This window comes from Euleptes europaea, chromosome 19 (assembly GCF_029931775.1).
Source record: "Euleptes europaea isolate rEulEur1 chromosome 19, rEulEur1.hap1, whole genome shotgun sequence".
Lineage (NCBI taxonomy): Eukaryota > Metazoa > Chordata > Lepidosauria > Squamata > Sphaerodactylidae > Euleptes > Euleptes europaea.
In genome coordinates, this window is record NC_079330.1 from 20,547,070 (window position 1) to 20,567,083 (window position 20,014).

General features: G+C 44.8%; 1 protein-coding gene across 5 annotated transcripts in view; it reads right to left on the reverse strand.

Moving 5' to 3' along the window:
- The window catches only part of COL26A1 (collagen type XXVI alpha 1 chain), a 137,975-nt gene that overhangs the window by 10,218 nt on the left and 107,743 nt on the right, over positions 1 to 20,014 (reverse strand). For 4 of the 5 annotated variants that reach the window (XM_056865432.1, XM_056865434.1, XM_056865433.1 and 1 more), the window contains exons 5-11: positions 17,076 to 17,229; positions 14,990 to 15,079; positions 13,315 to 13,467; positions 9,333 to 9,425; positions 4,954 to 5,015; positions 2,293 to 2,355; positions 817 to 861 (exon numbers count right to left, since the gene is read on the reverse strand). In XM_056865432.1, coding sequence (XP_056721410.1) covers positions 817 to 861; positions 2,293 to 2,355; positions 4,954 to 5,015; positions 9,333 to 9,425; positions 13,315 to 13,467; positions 14,990 to 15,079; positions 17,076 to 17,229 — 660 coding nt within the window. The remainder of the gene's footprint in view (positions 1 to 816; positions 862 to 2,292; positions 2,356 to 4,953; positions 5,016 to 9,332; positions 9,426 to 13,314; positions 13,468 to 14,989; positions 15,080 to 17,075; positions 17,230 to 20,014) is intronic. The other variant, XM_056865435.1, reaches the window with a different exon arrangement.

Sequence of the window (20,014 nt, forward strand, 5' to 3'; positions counted from 1 at the left end):
TACTAGCTGGAGATCTCCTGCTATTACAACTGATCTCCAGCCGATAGAGATCAGTTCACCTGGAGAAAATAGCCGCTTTGGCAATTGGACTCTATGGCACTGAAGTCCCGCCCCTCCCCAAACCCCACTCTCATCAGGTTCTGCCCCCAAAAACCTTTTGCCGGTGGCAAAGAGGAACCTGGCAACCCTAGGTATAGCTCAGTCAATATCTAGTACTGTGATACTCCCTCAGGGGCTTGGGAATCATATGTGGCTCTTTGACATGCCACCTGGGGCTCTTCTGCACACCATTCCTCAGCGTGGCACCCACCCACCCCATTTCAGGAAAAGGGGCAAGGTCCTTGCCTGGGGGGACTTTTGGCTGGCATTTGGTTCCCACCTGGAAACAGCCGCCAGCAGAGGAATAGGTAAGCTGAGAGCCAGCTGAGGTACAGGCCTTGTGCCAGGGATGGAAGTAAACGTGGCTCTTTTAGGTGACTATGAATGTACTTCTCCGTGAGCCACATAGTGAGTATCACTGTCTTAACATATAAACCAGTGATTCTGAACAGACCCTATGCCCATCCCAGGGGGTAATCCACAAATCCTGGGGCAAACAAGAGTCATTTGTGATTTTAAGGATCTCCTTCTCACTGCCTGCCAGCCCGGGCAGAGTTTGTTTTATGCTGCTCACCCCGCCATGAGGATACAAATCCCAGATCCTCGATTTTTCCCCCAGGCCCCTTTAAAAAAGCGGCACACCGCAAACAGGAATGAAATGTAACATCTATGAGTTGGCTGAAGGCCAGCCGACAGAGACATAAATGTATCACTTACAGGAAAACCCTTAACTCCTCTTTCTCCAGTCAGCCCTGCTTGCCCCTGTTAGGAGTAAAACGAGTCTCATTAAGATTAATTAACTGGGATTTTCCAAGAAACGGAATTTGGATAGCTGTAAAAGTTGCTATCACCTCCACATATTTTTTTTAAAGTCTTCCTTGCATGTAGAAAACCAACATGTCAGAACTCTTCTTCTTTATATACTAGATTTCTAAGTGCGAGGAATATATGTGGGCTCCTACTTGCAAGCAGAAGTGAAACAGCTCAGACAGGGGTTTACTTGATCACTGCAAAGTAGGCCATTCTGATACCATGGTTAACAGCGCCAGCGAGGTGTAGCAGTTAGAGGGTCAGGCTAGGATCTGGGAGACCCAGGTTCAAATCCCCACTTTGCCATGGAAGCAAGCTGGGAAACCTTGGGCCTGTCACTCTCAGCCTAACATACCTCACTGGGATGTTGTTGTGAGGATAACATGGAGGAAGAGTGATGTGGTAAGCTGCTTTGAATCCCCTTTCAGGAGAAAAGTGGGGTATAAATACCTAACTAAATAACTATAATACATATTTCTGGATAAGCACAGTCTGAGCCTGCAATTGGCACAGCTCTTTGGGGAAATCCCTGAACCAGTAATGATGGCATTTCGCTTATCTGTGTTTTCCCAGGTACAGCTAGATCTACAGAGAAGAACGACTGGTTTTGCACAAATACATATAACGGAGCCCCCAACATCATCTTTCTTTCAAAAGCGACTTGGGAGGGGGAGATTTTGAGCAAAGAAGCAGCAGGGGGAGAATGACACTTCACCCTTACCTAGGGTTGCCAGCCTCCAGGGACTAGCTGGAGATCTCCTGCTATTACAACTGATCTCCAGCCGATAAAGGTCAGTTCCCCTGGAGAAAATGGCCGCTTTGGCAATTGGACTCTATGTAGGCTTGCCAAAATCCAGGAACTAGCTGGAGATCTCCTGCTATTACAACTGATCTTCAGCTGATAAAGGTCAGTTCCCCTGGAGAAAATGGCCACTTTGGCAATTGGACTCTATGGCATTGAAGTAAACCCTGCCCTCCTCAGGCTCCGCCCCCAAAACCTCCCGCTGGTGGCGAAGAGGGACCTGGCAACCCTACCCTTTCCACCATTTCTCTGTTCCAAGTTGCCCCTTTCTTCCCTTCCTGCTTCTCCGCTCCAAATTCCCCCAAGTTGCTTTTCTTTTAACAAAAACAAACAAACAACAACAAAAATACTAGCTCTTGGTTCTATGAAATGTACATTCTGGTCTACATTTGCCCCTGCAAAGGAGTTCTGCCTGGCTTTTGCCCGATGCCCAGCCAAATGGCACCTTCCGTCTCCCCTCCTTGGCAAGCGGACATTTCAGATAGGAGGAAAAGAAGGCAGAGAGTGTTACAAAGTGAGAAGGAGAGGAGCAGAGGGCTGTAGTACTGGCGACGGGGTGCTTCGGGAGAGGATGCACTCACTCGTTCTCCTCGGTCTCCTTTGGAGCCTTTTGATCCAGGCGGTCCTGCTGACCCTGGTTTGCCCTTGGAAATAAAGAGGAGGGAAACAGAACCCGAATCAGGATCCATTGGGTCGCGTATCTTGTGCAAGCAACACACCACCATCTTCAGTGGCCAGTCTTCAAGTTATCGCCACGTTGCATTAAGAAATAATCATTGCTGCTTCCAGGGGGAGCCTTGTACACCGTTTTGCGGAAAGGATACAAAGGCTTCCAGACAGGGGTGCCACAATGTGACCCCACCATGGCAGCAACAGCAGCAAGCTTAGGAGTAAACGTGAAGGGCCCATGCACCCCACCTAGGGTAGCTAACCTCCAGGTGGTTAGCAAAACCCAAAATAGCAGAAAACATCCACTAAGAAAATAATTCAATTAGGCATATGTATTTCCAATAATATATCCATTAGTAATGCCCAAATCATGTGAATTCTTATCAATTCTAAATCATATCAGTTCGCATATATGCTGTTAAATCACAAGCATTTCTAATCAGTAAAGACTTTTGCGAGTATCTCACCAACTTCTTTCAGACGCAAGTTGGCGAGATACTCGCAAAAGACTTTACTGATTAGAAATGCTTGTGATTTAACAGCATATATGCGAACTGATATGATTTAGAATTGATAAGAATTCACATGATTTGGGCATTACTAATGAATATATTACTGGAAATACATATTGCCTAATTGAATTATTTTCTTAGTGGATGTTTTCTGCTATTTTGGGTTTTGCTAACTAACTATATAGCAGGCTAACTGTATATTTATTCAACTTCCAGGTGGTAGCTGGAGATCTCCTGCTAACTGATCTCCAGCCGATAGAGATCAGTTCGCCTGGAGAAAATGGCCACTTTGGCCATTGGACGTCATGGCATTGAAGCCCCTCGCCTCTCCAAACCCTGCCCTCCTCACCCTCCGCCCCCAAAATCTCCAGGTATTTCCCAACTCTGAGCTGGCAACCCTAACCCCACCCCCTTCCCATACCACTTGCTACTGTTGTCCCTCCCCCATCTTGTCGCACCTGTGCAAAAGAAGAGACCCAAATGGCACCTCCGCCCTCCCATTCCTTCCTCTTTCCCTTTTCGAGCCGAACTACAGCACAGCTCAGCAGGGAAATGGGAGAAAGCCCGTTAAAGGGCTTAAGGGGGACTGAGGGTGGCACAAACTTGCGCCATTTTGAAAAGCAGAGCTTAGCTCTGTCCCCTCCCCATAGCGGCTTTGGATGCATTGTCCAGATGGACACTCCGCCCACCTCCAACCTGCAGTTTCCCCTTAGACCTGGAGTAAAACAGGTTTTATTTTTTGCTGGATTAAAGGGGAAAGTCCTGGGCTTGTGAGGAGTCCTACTCAACAGGAGCATGGTGGTGTGTGGATGTTCCCATGAAACCCAAGGGCTTCCTGTGTTCCCTATGGGGGGAAATCCCCATGTGGAGCCAGACACACATGCATACGTACAATCACATCCACACTTCCATGTATGCATGTCATCCTGCCAGGGTTGTTGTGATAAAGAATGAATCATGTGTAAGGACATGTGAGTATGAAAACTTAACTTTATTGTAAATAACCTATAACTTTTTATTAGGAATTTCCAATTAATAATGCTGACGTTGTAATTAACAGCTAAAGCGTTTCTGAGGTATATACACAAACCCAGATGCTGAATTGAATTGAATAAGGCTTCCGTTAATTATTGGGGTGGCTGAAGAAGATTTGATACAGGCATTTACCGGCATCCTGTACCACTACCAAACGGACAACAGCCTATAATATTTAATTCAAGAAGAAGACTTTGCAATATCTATATGTATTTCTGTTAACGCCTGCTCTGCAGCATTTTTGTTGTTGCTGATGTGTACTTATGTTACATTATGGAAATAATAATATACATATAACAAAAACTATTTGCTTTTTTCATGCCACATGTTATATGCTTTAAATATAACACATTTGGTTTATTTATATAGCCTACAACTGTGTTTTTGATTACAACTGCCAGGTAGTAGCAGGAGATCTCCTGCTAATTCAACTGATCTCCAGCCGATAGAGATCAGATCACCAGGAGAAAAATGGCCGCTTTGGCAATTGGACTCTATGGCATTGAAGTCCCTCCCCTCCTTAAACCTTGCCCTCCTCAGGCTCCACCCCCAAAATATCCCGCCAGTTGAGAAGAGGGACCTGGCAACCCTAGATCCTACTTATATTAGCTTTCTTCACAAGTTACAGTAAATGCATGTACAATCTGGTTGGCAACTGGAGATCCAATTGGTTGTGCAGAGTAAAATAACGTTCCTGTGGCAGCTGCCACCACAAAGTCCTAGTTTTCTTCTCTCTAACTACTCTTTCCCAGTGTAGTATTAAAATTACTCTTCTCTTCTAAAGTTAAGCTTCCTCTGGTTGGTTCCACCTTCAGTGGTGGCCTTTTTGTGGTCCGTCCACCACCCTGTGTCAGAATTGCAAAGGTGCTCTCGGGCTCAAAAAGGGTGGGAACCCACTGGTCTAGCAAACAGAAGGTCATCTAGATGGAAACGGAAGGTAATCTAGATGAGGCAGGGGAGAGAATCTGTTCATCCCTCATTCTTCCATTCATTCTTCTTCCATAAAAGTATAAATGGCTTGCATACCGGCAGCCCGGGGGCACCCACAGATCCTGGTTCCCCCTTGGGACCTGATGATCCTGGGGGTCCTGGTGGGGGGGGAAAGCCATACCATCAGTTGAGAGAATTCAGAGAGATTTTCAAAAGAAAGAGTAAAATTTCATGTGTTGATTTGAAACAGTTAAATGTTTGGGTACAATTATTTATACTTTATTAGGTTCAAGGTTCATTGCATGAAGCCAAAGGCTGTTACAAGAAGTAGTCTAAAAACACTATAAATTCATATGACAATTTTTGATAACATATATATACATTTAGATTTTAGTATCAAATTAAAACTCAGGGAGGAAGAAAGAAGAAGAAAAGTTTCTCTAAACCGCTGAAACTTATCAAAATATTGAACATAAAACGTCTGAAGTAATCTAAAATTTAGCTGAAAAAAACCAAAACCGCAACCGCTCATGACTTGAAATCGTAGTTTTTGATGCTTGCCGGAATAGAGCTCACTTTTGTGAATGGAAAATCTCACATCTTACCATGTCAACCGCTTATGAATGGGATATGCAGTTCAGTTCTGGTCTCTAACAATAATTTGGGTCAGCCTAGCCTGAATAGGGTTGCCAACCTCCAGGTACTAACTGGAGATCTCCTGATATTACAACTGATCTCCAGCTGTTAGAGATCAGTTCACCTGGAAAAAATGGCAACTTTGGCAATTGGATTCTATGGCATTGAAGCCTCTCCCTCCCCAAACCCTGCCCTCCTCAGGCTCCACCTCAAAAATCTCCAAATATTTCTCAACCCGGAGCTGACAACCTTAAGCCCAAATTTTCAAGGACAAGAAAAAGACATTTGGGAATTGAAACTAGTGAGGCTGGCCTTGGTCAGACCATAGAAACAAACATGGCTGCTCAACCAGAAGTCTTTCCCTTCAGCATCTTCTAAACTCTTACAGGCTTAAGCTGATCAATTTCTTCTCTCTCTTTTAACTGACTCTCAGCTAGGGCTGCCAGGTCCCTCTTCGTAACCGGCGGGACGTTTTTGGGGTGGAGCCTGAGGAGGGCGGGGTTTGGGGAAGGGAGGGACTTCAATGCCATAGAGTCCAATTGCCAAAGCGGCCATTTTCTCCAGGGGAACTGGTCTTTGTCAGCTGGAGATCAGTTGTAATAGCAGGAGATCTCCAGCTAGTACCTGGAGGTTGTAATTCTAAACAACAGCACGAGGCTCATTCAATATATCACATGAAATTTATAGCAAGCATATGAACCACACAATAAAGAAAAGTTAAACAAATTGTTGCAAGCATATAAAGTACTATGAGCAACTAATGAGAGAAAATGCAAAAAAAAAAAAAAAACCCACCAGGGGTAATATCACCCAAGTCCAAAGCTGAATCGTCCGTTTGAAGAAAGGTAGTATCGCCCTGCTGAGGCAAATCCAAATGAAAACAAGGTTGCGTCACCCCACGGTAATGGATATAAAGTTCAAAAAGGGTTGCTTCACCCAAAATGAAGATTCCAAAAAACCAAACGGCATCCAAATCAAAAAACAGATCCAAAGACGACCCCTCCGGATCAATGGTCGTTTCGCAAAGGGTAGCTTCGTCAGTCCGTCTCCTCTTTATGACGTGTTATTGGGCGTGCAAGCCTCTGTAACAACATACTTATAAGTATACATACAGTCTTTACAATAACACAGTTTGATTTGGCGTGTTTTCTCTGACTTTAAGACCGTGAACAATCCAACACAGCTGGTCTCTGCCCGCGCCTGCATTTAATTAGGAAACATACTGTAAGCCCACAACCTCGTTGAGGGAGATAGAACCCGGGTGGGTTGCGTCAATTCATGCAGCGATAAGATGTATTTTTGGACATGTTCTTAATGTGTTATTGTAAAGACTGTATGTATACTTATAAGTATGTTGTTACAGAGGCTTGCATGCCCAATAACACATCATAAAGAAGAGATGGACTGACGAAGCTACCCTTTGCGAAACGACCATTGATCCGGAGGGGTCGTCTTTGGATCCCCGTTTTTTGATTTGGATGCCGTTTGGTTTTTTGGAATCTTCATTTTGGGTGAAGCAACCCTTTTTGAACTTTATATCCACGATTGTGGGGTGACGCAACCTTGTTTTCATTTGGATTCGCCTCAGCAGGACGATACTACCTTTCTTCAAACGGACGATTCAACTTTGGACTTGGGTGATATTACCCCTGGTGGGTTCTTTTGCATTTTCTCTCATTAGTTGCTCATAGTACTTTATATGCTTACAACAATTTGTTTAACTTTTCTTTATTGTGTGGTTCATATGCTTGCAGTAAATTTCATGTGATATATTGAATGAGCCTCGTGCTGTTGTTTAGAATTACAATTACTTGGCTTCCAGCATAGGTCTTTTGTTCTCACCAGTACATGGAGGTTGGCAACACCACTCTCAGCTGCTCTCAACATTATACCTTTCGTGAAGCACACTCAGTTTTTCAGATTTTTCTTCTGATTAATTTATAAGAGCACGTTTTCTTCCAAACATGGGGGCATCCCCCAAGTACCAAGAGACCACCACTTTGTGTGTGGTTGGCCTTGTGTGACTTTCAGCATCCGCACAGAGCCAGCCAGTTTACTATTAGATAAGAGTGGTTTTATTCTGTATTTTAAAATATTTTTACCCTACTAAGCAGCACAACTGCTGGAAAAGCAGCCTCAGAAACATAAGAACATAAGAAAGGCCCTGCAGATCAGACCAAGGCCCATCAAGTCCAGCAGTCTGTTCACACAGTAGCCAACCAGGTGCCTCTAGGAAGCCCACAAACAAGACGACGGCATCAGCATTATCCCGCCTGTGTTCCACAGCACCTAATACAAATAGTCATGCTCCTCTGATACTAGAGAGAATAGGTATGCAGCATGACTAGTATCCATTCTAACTAATAGCCATGAATACCCCTTTCCTCCTTGAATATGTCCACTCCCCTCTTAAAGCCTTCCAAGCTGGCAGCCATCACCACATCCTGGGGCAGGGAGTTCCACAATTTAACTCTGCATTGTGTGAAAAAATACTTCCTTTTATCTGTTTTGAATCTCTCACCCTCCAGCTTCAGCAGATGGCCCCGCGTTCTCCTTTCCTTTCCTTTCCTTTTATCCCTTAGAAGCTCCTTGATCAATTGATCTTGAGCAGCATATATCTAGTGTTGGAGGGATATAAGGACTGAAACAAATCTTGCCACTGACAATGTAGCCTTGGGGTCCCTGTCGCTTAGTAAAAAAGGCATTATGTCAGTCACAGAGGCATTGGATTTGTATATTAAAAGGGGGGAAATATAGTGCGACCGAAGTTCCTCGTAAAAGCGGCATTCCAAAAGGGCATGGGCTAATGTGTCAATAGAGCCAGAAGAGCAAGGGCAGATCCTGTCTGAGTATGGTATATTCAGAATTCTGCCCTGCATTACCATAGAAGGGTTAGCATTCAATCTAGCCAAGCAAAAAGCTCTACAGAGACGAGGAGTTGTCAGATAATATGTATAGGCAGGCAGACCATGTGGAGGGGGTATTCCGAAGAACTGGGATGAACAGGCGCGACGAGCACGAAAAACCCCGCGTTCTAGTATTAAGCAACACACCGTAATAAATTAATTCACAAAATGCAATGGGCAGGCCTGTTAATTGGAAAGCAATTGCCCCCCACTAAGAGGTAGGGCTGTCAATTCGGTTCGGTCCGAACTGAAAATCAACCGAATTTCCCCTGATTCGGTGATTTTCTGTTCGGACGGATCCGAACACAAAACTGGCGGGCAACCGGGGGGGCCGAATTCAGCGAGTTCGGGAGTTCGCGAATAAATTCAGCCAATTCGGCCCCCCTTCAGGGGAGCCCGCTGAAAGGCGCAGGCTGCCCTTTAAACTGATCTGAGCCTCCCAGGCTGATCGGAGCCCGCTGGAGAGGCGCGGCTGTCATTTAAACTCATCTGCGCCTCCCAGCTGGGAGGCTCAGATGAGTTTAAAGGGCAGCCCGCCCCCCTTCAGTGGAGCCCGCTGAAGGGGGGCAGGCTGCCCTTTAAACTGATCTGCGCCTCCCAGCTGGGAGGCTCAGATCAGTTTAAAGGGCCCCCGCGCGCCTTCAGGGAATCCCTGAAGGCGCGCTTCGGCCGAATTTTCCCCCGAACTCCGGATCCCCCCGAATTACCGGGGATCCGAAGCGGGGGAGTTCGGACTTCGGCACGTACCGACCCTACAAGGGTCAAATTCGGCCGAATCCGAACTGTACCGAATTTTTTTTTTTGACAGCCCTACTAAGAGGCACCTGGCAACCCTAACTACAAACGAAGTAAATAAATACATACAGACACACACACACCACCTCCCAAGATCCATTTTTGGAGGGCTGCATCTCTCCTTCTCCTCATTATTACCTGGGGGTCCAATAGGGCCAGGAGCACCCCGTGGGCCAGGCAAACCAGCCAGGACGGTATCAATGACGGTGGATGCAAGCTGAGGTTCTCCATCTATATTGGAAAAAGGAAATCAATGAGAAGGTTGAAGCAAGAAAATGCCCCAGAGAGCAACTCAACTCCGGGTTTGAAAATACATGATTTCTGGGGTGGAGCCTGAACGAAGGTGGGGTTAGGGGAGGGGAGGGACTTCAACGCCATAAAGTTCAATTGCCAAAGTGGCCATTTTGTCCAGGGGAACTGATCTCTATTGGCTGGAGATCAGTTGTAATAGCAGGAGAGGAACAGCATTGCATCATTTCACACACCGGTTTGGTATTTACTAGGCTCCCTCACGGAGGTAACGGAGGATGCTACTATCTGTATCCCAGCTGGGAACCTGCTGACTCTGTAGCAGATGCTGTGAATAATTGGCTGAACAATTGCTGAATAACTGCTAGCATTAAATAGAATAATATCCCAGTTTGGGAATATTGGAGATTTATATATGCAGTTATAGCAAGTTTCCCTACGAGGACTTTTTGTGGAAAATTGTGAAAATATGTATGAGCTGAATTTGGAACAAGTGTATGCACTGTTGCTGATGTGTAAGTAGAATATTTTATATTTCCATAATTGTTAAATGATAACTTTTAATATGTGAATGTAAATGTACTTTTCTATATATGCAGAAGTGGGACTGAGGAAGACTCCAAAACGATCGTATCCCATTTTATTCTTCAGTTTGAAGATACCATTTTTGGACAGATTGATATTGGAAACCATCTATGTGGATTTCTTTATAATACTGTGCATACTTTATTTCATTGTCACTGTACATACCTTTCACTTGTTGTTTGAAGTTGGTCAATACGATTTTGTTATGCTATGGTTGTGTCATCCGTTTCTGTACTAATTTCCTAACCTTTGGTAAGAGTACAGAGGTGTTCTTTTTGTAAAGTACCTGGAGGTTGGCCACCCTAGCTAGGACTGCCAACCTCCAGGTGGTTCCTGGAGATCTCTTGCTATTACAATTGATCTCCGGATGACCAAGAGCAGTTCCCTTGGAGAAAATGGCTGATTTGGAGGGTGGACTGTATGTCATTATACCCAGCTGAGGTCCCTCCCTTCCCCAAACCCTGCCCTCCCCAAACCCTGCCCTCCACCCCCAAAATCTCCAGGTATTTCTCAACCCAGAGCTCGCAACCCTAGTGCAGGGCTCTAGCCTAGCAGATGAAGGTCTTGGGTATGAGTCCACTAGTGGTGGATAAGCATAGATGTGTGGCTCTCTGCCCAAATGAGCCATCCAAGCAAAGTTAACGGCAAAAGCTTTCTAACTTGCCCGCTGTAAGCAAACGCTGCCAACAGGAGGATGCCAGGCTTAGCCCCAATCAGGCAGAAGTGAAAAATACAGGTCAATTTTATACCAGAGGCTGTTGTGAGCACACAAGGAAGTCCGTTAACTGGAATCTGCCTCCGTCTGCTGTCTGTAGCTTGGAATTTCATGCTGATGGTTTTCAGATATGCACCATTAAAAAAAAAAAAGCTTACTGCAAAAAGGCAGTTTTTATTGGCCACTGGAGAATCTTTTTGTTTCGCTAACTTCAAGCTAAATGAACTAAGGATAACAGACAATACACAGAATTACCAAGATCTGCTGTTACAACGTAAGGCCACTAATACAAGAGAAAATCCCAATGGATTAAACTAAAAATCCACCTAATCTGGCATCTTCTCTCCAAGGCCATTTATTCATGGAAGGTTTTGCATTGGATTTGCCACTCTTTAGATGCACTTTTCCCCCATCCATATTCTCAAAACTCAACAATAAGCCGCCATGCAGAGTTTTGAGACTTCCGATGGGGAAAATGTGCATCTATAGAGTGACAAATCCAATGCAAAACCTTCCATGAATAAATGGCCCAACAGTGGCCAAAAGGATGCTTCCTGGAAATGCACAAGGTGAGCATGACAGCAATAGCCCTCACCTGCTGTTGCCCCCCCCCCAGAAAGAGGTACACTGCCTCTGAACATGGAGTTTCCATTTACATATCATGGCTCCTAGTGGCTGATTGATCTACCTTCCCTGTATAGGTCTAATTCTGCTTTGATGCTGTCCAAGTTAACAGGCTTTACTACAGCTTGTAGAAGTGAGTTCTATAAGATATTTATTTCATTGGGTGAGGCAGGACTGTTAGTCTGTCCTGAGATGGTATGTTCCATTTAGCATGTTCCAGCTAGTAATCGAGTTGCTGTATTATAAACCAGATCTAGTTTTTGAGGGTTTGCTTCACGCAGATAGCTTTACAGTGTCTTCACCCGTGGCAAATTGGGGCACGGCAGCAGCCTGCAGTCTTGCACACTTTCTCCTCCAACCAGCATAATGATGGCATTTTTCTAATTATTCACAAACAGCCAACTAATAGGGATGCCCCCAGAAGCCAGAATGAACAAATGGGATACGTGCCCTCCCCCCAAAAATCCATCATGCGTGATAGAAGAAAGAGGGCTGCCGTTGCGCTCTCCATTTTGCCCAGAAAAATCTACGTATTGGACCATAACTCATTCGCCGCGATATAAATAATTTAGTGCCAAGCAAGGCTGTTGAAATCTTTGGCAGATTAAAAATGCATCCAGACCTTTCTCCCACGCAGACACACGCCGGGCCTGCGGAGGGAAGAGGAAGTGGATCTGGGAAGCTGGAGATGATTAATTCAAAAGAACTCTGTTACCCTTCCTAATGTTTCCATCGGTACAGCTGCACTTCAGTGACTGGCATGTAAAGAACAGAGATGGATCATGAATGGAACAGGCTTAAAGGGGGTTTTACTGGAAGGGGGGAGAATTCAGCACATGGTAAACTTGGGGAGGGAAGTGACATTTTCCCCACCTGAAATTTTCCCCCAGATTTTAGGTTTTAGCTGCGCCATCCTAAGCAGAATTACACCTTTCTAAGTGCATTGACTTCAGTGGACTTAGAAGGGTGTAACTCGGTACAGTAAATGACTCAAGTTCTTTCAGAGGTAAAATTGGCTGTTCTTCCTTTTTTTTCACTTTGTTTTTCAAAACACTTCTGGTCCTCGCATGGCCTTCTTCACAGGCACATTTGTTTGTAGCCTCCTTGTGTTCATTTCTGTCTCCTTTCATTCCCTCCAGGTTACTGATGCATATCGCATTCTTTTTCAGCTGGTCCATCAGCAAAAAATATATGTTTTGGAACATTGGAGCTGCAGCAAGAACTTGAGCGGATGGGAAATAAAACAGACTCTAAATGAGGAGCAACCTTGAGCCTCTTCAGTGGTGGGAGGCAGAGTATAAATATTTTAATAAGTACAGCATTAAGTTACGAAATGCTCCATGTTAAACCGGGGGAAGTGGCGGCAGAATGAATCCATGAACATAAGAAATGTCAGGTTCATCTAGTCCGGCGGCATCAAGTTCCCCACAGTGGCTTAACAGACGTCTCTGGAAGGTCTTCCAGCAGAGCAGAGCAACGAAAGCATCCCCTCTGTTGTAACCCTAGAATTTGATATTCACAGGTACACTGCCTCTAAACATGGAGGTTCCAGCCCTCGCTATCATACTAATATGAACACAAGAGGAGTCTCGCTCGACCCGATAAAGAGTCCATCTTAAGACAGCATCCTGTTTCTCATAGACGTCAAAGGAGGGATCTAGGAAGTCCACAAGCAGGGCATGAAATGAACAGCCCTTCCCTATCGGCATTCCCCTAGCAGTGTTTAGAGGTATTCTGCCTCTGAAATTGGATGCTCCATCTCACCATCACGGCCTCTCCTCCCTGAATTTTCCAAATCCCCTTTGAAAGCTGCCTGAGCATCAATCAGTTAAAAACAGACGGTTCATCAACAATAAAATCTTCCATGCTTGGACAGAGCAGATTAGCATACTTTGGTCAGCGTGTGAACAGGCCTAGGCAGATTTATTCGAAATTAAGAAGACGTACTCTCTTTTTCAGCTGTGGGCTGTAGCGAGTACAGAACCCCTTGTTGAAACTTTAACGGGAAGCTCGGCGATGCCGGGGGTCCGGGTGGTCCAGGTGGACCCGGAATTCCTGTTTCACCTGGATAGCCCCTAGGTCCCAGAGGTCCAAGAAGCCCTGAAATTCAGAACAAAATTTGTTATGAAGAAATTATTCTTTTTGTTGGTCTTGAATCTATGGTGTATCAACTTTATCAAGTGCCCCTGTCATTGTGTTTTTGGGGATGGGATGAACAGTTCTCACTGGCTATTTATGCATAGCTGTTTCTTCGCAGTCACCCCGCCGACTACTTCGGGGCTTTGCTGTGATTATGCTTGCATTTTCCAACCGTTAGAGGTTGCCTCGCTCCCCCTGAGCATTTCTGCACATTTTTCCCATGTTTTCTGGATTTGTGTTTAGCAAGCATCCAGAAAACCCGAGGAAAATGCATGAATATTGCCATCCCCAGAGGAAGGCAAAAAAACTTCCATGATCCCTGACCAATCTGGCCTGGAGAAAAATTCCTTCCTGACCCCTGAATTTTACAGATGTGCATATCCATAAAAAAACTGCTCAAAAAGAATTTCGACACAATAGTCTCTACAAGCACTGCAAATCACATGCAAAAGAAACTACTCCTTCACACAATTAACAGTGCAAACACACAATAAACAGAGTTATACCTAATCAGAGTTATATGTCCATTGAAGTCTAAGAGTTTAGAAGGGTGTAACTGCTTAGGATTGCATTGTACGTTGTGAAACTCCCTGCCAAGTTATATAGTGGCAGCCATGCAGATGGCTTTAAAAGGGCATTAGTCAAATTCATGGAGGATAGGTCCATCAATAACCATTAGCCATGATAGATGAATAGGACCTCCATGGTCAGAAGCAGTGTATCTTTGAATACCAGATGCTTGGGGTGGCAGCAGGGGAGGTTTTGGCTTCTCTGCCCTTTTTTTGCACCTTCTGCGGTAACTGGTCAGGCACTCTAGGGAACATAGATGGTCTGGTCCATCATGGCTTGTCCTCTGATCATATTTATGCAATGTGTCATATGTGTGCATGAACATTAGATAAAATGTGCTGTTGGGTTACAACCAACACACGGCAACCCCATGAAGTTCTACCTCATGGGGTTTTCAAGGAAAGAGATGAGCAGAGTTGGTTTGCCATTGTCTTCCTCTGCATAGCAGCCTTGGCGTTCCTTGGTGGTCTCCCATGCAAGTACTGACCCTGCTGAGCTTCCAAGGTCTGACAAGATCGGGCTCATCTGGGCTATAAGGAATGCTCCGTGTTCATTAGTAATGAGGAAAAAATATATCAATGAACTGAAAACTGCAGCAACAGCACATGCTCCAGTTCTGGAAGCAATATCAGAAATTCTCTAAGTGAAACTGGAATTAAGAGAGGTAGAACACAGAACAGGGGGAAATTATGGAACAAGAAAATAATGCAATGGGGGAAATCCGCTCATCCCCTTACCCATGCTTTACTGCCTTCTCTACCTACTTTGAGACCTCCTTCCAAATTCTCCGCAAGCAGTGTTCTCATGCAGTGCGTGTAATTGTAGACAAGCTCATAAGCAGAGCAACATAATGCATCAACTTCTCTTTAAATTTCTCACCCTCGCCATTTGGGTACATCCTCTCAAGACTCACCGGGTGGTCCAGCCGGCCCTCGGTCACCAATTTCTCCCTTTTCGCCTTTCGGGCCTTGGGCTCCTGGTTTCCCAGCTGGTCCTGGCAACCCTGCAAACATTCAAATGGAAATGTTGGGCCACCAAGTGTGAACAACCTTGCCTATGAGAGAAGAAAAAGTACATGTGCCGTAGTCATGCGGCAACTCAAGCATGTGCAGAGTGTAGTTCCTTTTCCAACAGATAATTGCAACCACATTCCAGATGGAGGCTCTACAGTTCCCAGAGCAAAGGTTTCAGTTAGTGAGTTTTGGTATTCCCCAAGCAAAGCATGCAATCTCATGCATCTTCTGTCCTGGCACCTATTATGTCTGAGGCTGAAACAAATTATGCAGTTATAGAAGCCATGCTTTAAGCTTAGCTCTTAATGTTGCAGTGTAGGGACAAATGGATTTTCTCGGTTTCATTCTTGTTCCCTGTATCCACTCTGCCCTGAGTTCCATTCTTCCTAAATACAGGTTGAACTATCAGAATTTCTAAAACTAATTTCAAAACGGGGGAATGCACAGCTTTCCACAGTTCATTTGCACGTCATTTTTCTTTGTAAATGATGCGCACATGTACACGGATAAAACACAGCGAAAAAGCAGTCTCAATATGATCATACATAATTTTCAATAGAAATTATTTTGTGCAGTGTTTTGCTGATATGCACGTGTATTCCTATGTACTGGCAAAAAAAGAAGAAGAAGAAGAACCTTAACCCAACCACATGTACAATCTCATCATTAATGCTTTTTTACAGTGTTTTATTAATGTACACAGGTGTACTTGCACATTGGTAGAACATAACCTTCTGATGAAACAGTACAATCCATCATGATTGGGCTTTTTTAATAATGTTTTAGCCATAGGTCTGCATGCATTGGTAATGTATGAAGGGAGATAAAGGCATGAAGGAATTATAAGCAGCAGCAAACTGTGCATGTATAATGTATGCAAAATTCACAACTGGAACAAGAACCATGCTTCAGAAATGAGACCGGGTGATTTGGAACTCCATAATGTGGGAAGAGATTCAAATGAGGTCATTTCAGAAGTGTTCCTAACTAGCAAGTGAAGGAGCCTATTAATAATGAGACTGCACCATGCATTCCAGAATTCCTTCTTCTAATCCTAAATATCAGGAGTTTTATTGTACTTTGTACGTTTTACATTTAGATTTGTAAACTACCTTGAGCCACAAAAGAAAGGCAGGGTATAAATATTTGAATAAAATCAATCAAATAAATACATGGGGATTGCTTATAATTACTTAGCGGAAATAAGAGGCTAGCATTCTGCACATACTCAGAGACTCTCTTTTCTTGATGATTGCTTCACATGTTCTAGGCTGAACGCAAGCTTTAGAAACCAAACCTCGCATTCGGCTCCAATTAGCCCCTGGCTCAAGCAAAGTCCTGGTTAGGCTCCGTCTGAATCACTCAGAGGACAAAAATGCATGAAAAATCACACATCGTCCTGCCAACTGGGTGGAATATTTCTCAGAGCACACATCCTTCTTGACCATCAAGCTTAATCGGAATGATCAAGAGTGCAGCTGTATCAACAAGCAGCAGTTGCGTCGAGACAATTGTCTCTTTTCGGGGTAAGAAAATGGACAACCGTCCTGGCGGGTAGCGTGTTTTCCTTCACTTCGGCCACCGGCTTAAGCTCAAAGCTCCAAAATTTCCCTGAGCTGAACTGATACCCTTCAGAACACATCACCGCAGATTTGGCATGAATGTTTTCTGAGAAAAACAAAACAGTTTGGAGAAACCTTCCTTTTTACTAGGGCCATCAGCATAAAAGCATGCCAGGCAACCTCTCATGCCTTTGACAGATCAACAGATCTTGGGAATACGTCATCTGTCCTCATCCAACTCCCCCCCATCCCCATTTTGATTTAGCTTCTCCCTTCTTGGGTACAGGCCCATACCTCCCATGCACACTATCTTGAACTCTTGGAGGAAAGGTGGGGATACACACAAATCAGATAAATTCTAGGCTACCTCTTTGGTTCCTGTCACCACAACCACCAAGAGGCAATCCCCTCGCAACGTACTCACCTACAGCTCCCATTGGCTTCCTGAGGGCGGTCCCTGGGTTCGCGAGTGGAATGGCATCCGGCAGCAATTCGTCGTACCAGGTGGCGGTTGTCCTTGCCAATGGCAGGTCATTTGCGGAAGGCGGGGCGCGCTCAGCAGCCTCAAGCAAGAGGATCTGGATGTGAAACACAGCACACCAAGGCCTGCATTGAGTGGTGTGTACCTGGAGTCACCATCCTTTAATAAGGGCTACTTTTGAGTAGTGACAAATATCCCGATCCCATCCCCAGGTTCTATTCTGTCCTAGAAACAGAACACGGACCAAGAACAGCACCGGAATCGAAGCTATCCGCTAAGCAGGACAGAGGAAAGTCCTATGAAATAAAAGCTTATTTTTAAAAAACAAAACAAAAAACAAAATCTAGAACAGATCTTTTCACAGTCATTTCCTGGGCCTTGTAAGAGGAAGCATGAGCTACTCTTCAGCAGCTGGCAAGCTTCCGGTAGCTGACAAGTTACCTGTTCAAGACACATGCATATTCTACAATTCTGTGATCGCCTGATCATCCAATTTGGTAGTGACTCCGTTTCATTCATGTGCCAGGCGCGGCGGTACACCTATTGGCAGCACCTTAGGTATAGCAGTGGTGGTGCCATCAAGAGTGGTAGAGCATCTGCTTCGCATGGAGAAGGTCCCAGGTTCAATCCCCGGCATCTCCAGTTAAAGGAACCAGGCAAGTAGGTGATGTGAAAGACCCCTGCCTGAGACCCTGGAGAGCCGCTGCTGGTCTGAGTAGGCAATACTGGCTTTGATGGACCAAGGGTCTGATTCAGTAGAAGGCAGCTTCATATGTTCATAGGGTTTTCATGGGAAGAGATGTACAGAGTAGGGGTGTGCAAAAAATTTGGGGGGGATTCAGATTTGGGTATATTGGACCCAGAAATTTTCAGGACTCCTGAATATTCCTGAATCCCCATACTGGTATGGAGTTTTTTCCGGGAATCAGAAAAAAAAAATCAGCTGCACTATAGCCTATGGTGAATATTTCCAGGGCTTGTGGGGAGCTGGTTTTTAAAGTAGAAGCACCAAATTTTCAGTGACGCTTCTGGCGACTAGACTCTCCCAAGTTTGGTAAAGATTGGGTCAGGGGGTCCAATTTTATGGGCCTCCAAAGAAGATGCTCCCATCCATCCTCCATTGTTTCCAATGGAGTAAAAATGGGAGCCCATAAAATTGGACCCCCTGACCCAATCTTTACCAAACTTGGATGTTCTTGTAAGGAGAATCACTAGCAGCTATGCTAAAAATTTGGTCCTTCTACCTTAAACCCCACCCCCCACCCCAGAGCCCTGGAAAGATTCCTCATAGGCTATAATGGAGCAGTAGGGGGATTAAACTTTAAAGCACTGTGGAATTCGGTGTGAATGTGCTGAAGCAGATGTTTTTTTCCTTTTAAAATGAGTTTCTTCCCTTTCTACTGCTGTAGCTGGCAATCCCAAAATGATCCTGGAAAAAAGCCGAATTTTCGGCTTTTTCAGGATCGGGATTACTGGCCATGGTTTATAAAGCCTTTTTTTTCCAGTTCTTTTTTTTACTGAATGTATACCTCTAGTATGGAAGTGGCTTGCTGTTGCTTGCCTCTGTGTAGCAAGCCTACGCTTCCTTGGTGGTCTCCCATCCAAGTACTAACCAGGGCCAACCTTGCTTAACTTCCGAGATCTGACAAGATTGGGCTAGCCTCCTGGGCCATCAAGGCCAAGGCCCATAAAGTACCAGAGGCTCATAAAGTACCAACCATCCTTGGCAACCAGTAAGATTGTGTCCCTTGACTGTTGAAGCCATGCAGACACATACAGTGATTAAAGAAAGAAGTGTTTAAATTAAATGGTTATATTATGTTTTCAAGAAATGAGATCAGGCCCTGTATCTGTGCTGAAAAGACAAGATTTGCTTCTATCCGTGTTAATCCAAACCATATATTAAACAGAATTCTTTCCCAATTTTGGAACATGTTAGAGAGACAAGATCCTGTTATGAAAAACCGTGCTCGTGCCAAAGCTGTCCAGGTCATCTATCAATCACACACTGAATCAATCGCGTCTGTGGTCTGGGTAATGCTATTTCCTCGGGTTTGGATCACCAGCAGCTGCTTCTTGCACCGGAATGGGTGATATCAGCTCAAGGCAATTACTGGAAGTGTTTGAGGAGTGACCAGAAACTAGAATTAGTAGCAGACCATCTATAACCTTCCAACAGATTTTTATTAAAAATGTATGGGTGGACGGCATAATACAATTGGGTAACTCAATGTGAGGAACTTAAAACATTTATCATGCCTGGACTGGACACTGTTCAGTGAGCATGGTTTTGGATGGTGTATCACACCCATTCTCTTGACCTGGATGACCCAGGCTAGCCTGATCTCATCAGAAGCTAAGCAGGTTCAGCCCAGGTTAGTACTAGGATGGGGGACCACCAAGGAATGTCAGGGTCACTACACAAAGGAAAGCAATGGCATACCACCACTGTTTGTCTCTTGCCTTGAAAACCCTACGGGGTCGCCATAAGTTGGCTGCGACTCGACAACACTTTCCACCACCATTGCACCCATTGTTAGACCAATTTCCAGTCCAGCTGCTACCTCTGTGCAGACAGAAGTGGATCAGTAAAACATGGTGCGCCAACCAAGAACCAAAAGCAAGAATGAGATCTGTTCTTATTAGGACCAACCAAATGGACACAAAACATTGTGTGAGCCCACCAGAATTCTTCATCAGGCAGGACGTTACACATATTGTACAAAGACAGAAGGGAGGAAAGCAGATCTTTCAGGCCATGATGTTAAGACCTCATCTTGCATACATCCTCTGTGAGAGGCAAGCAGGCAATTAGCTTAACTTTATTACTGGTATAGCGTCTTGTTACAGCACATGCTCTGGGGAGCTGTGTTCACTCCATG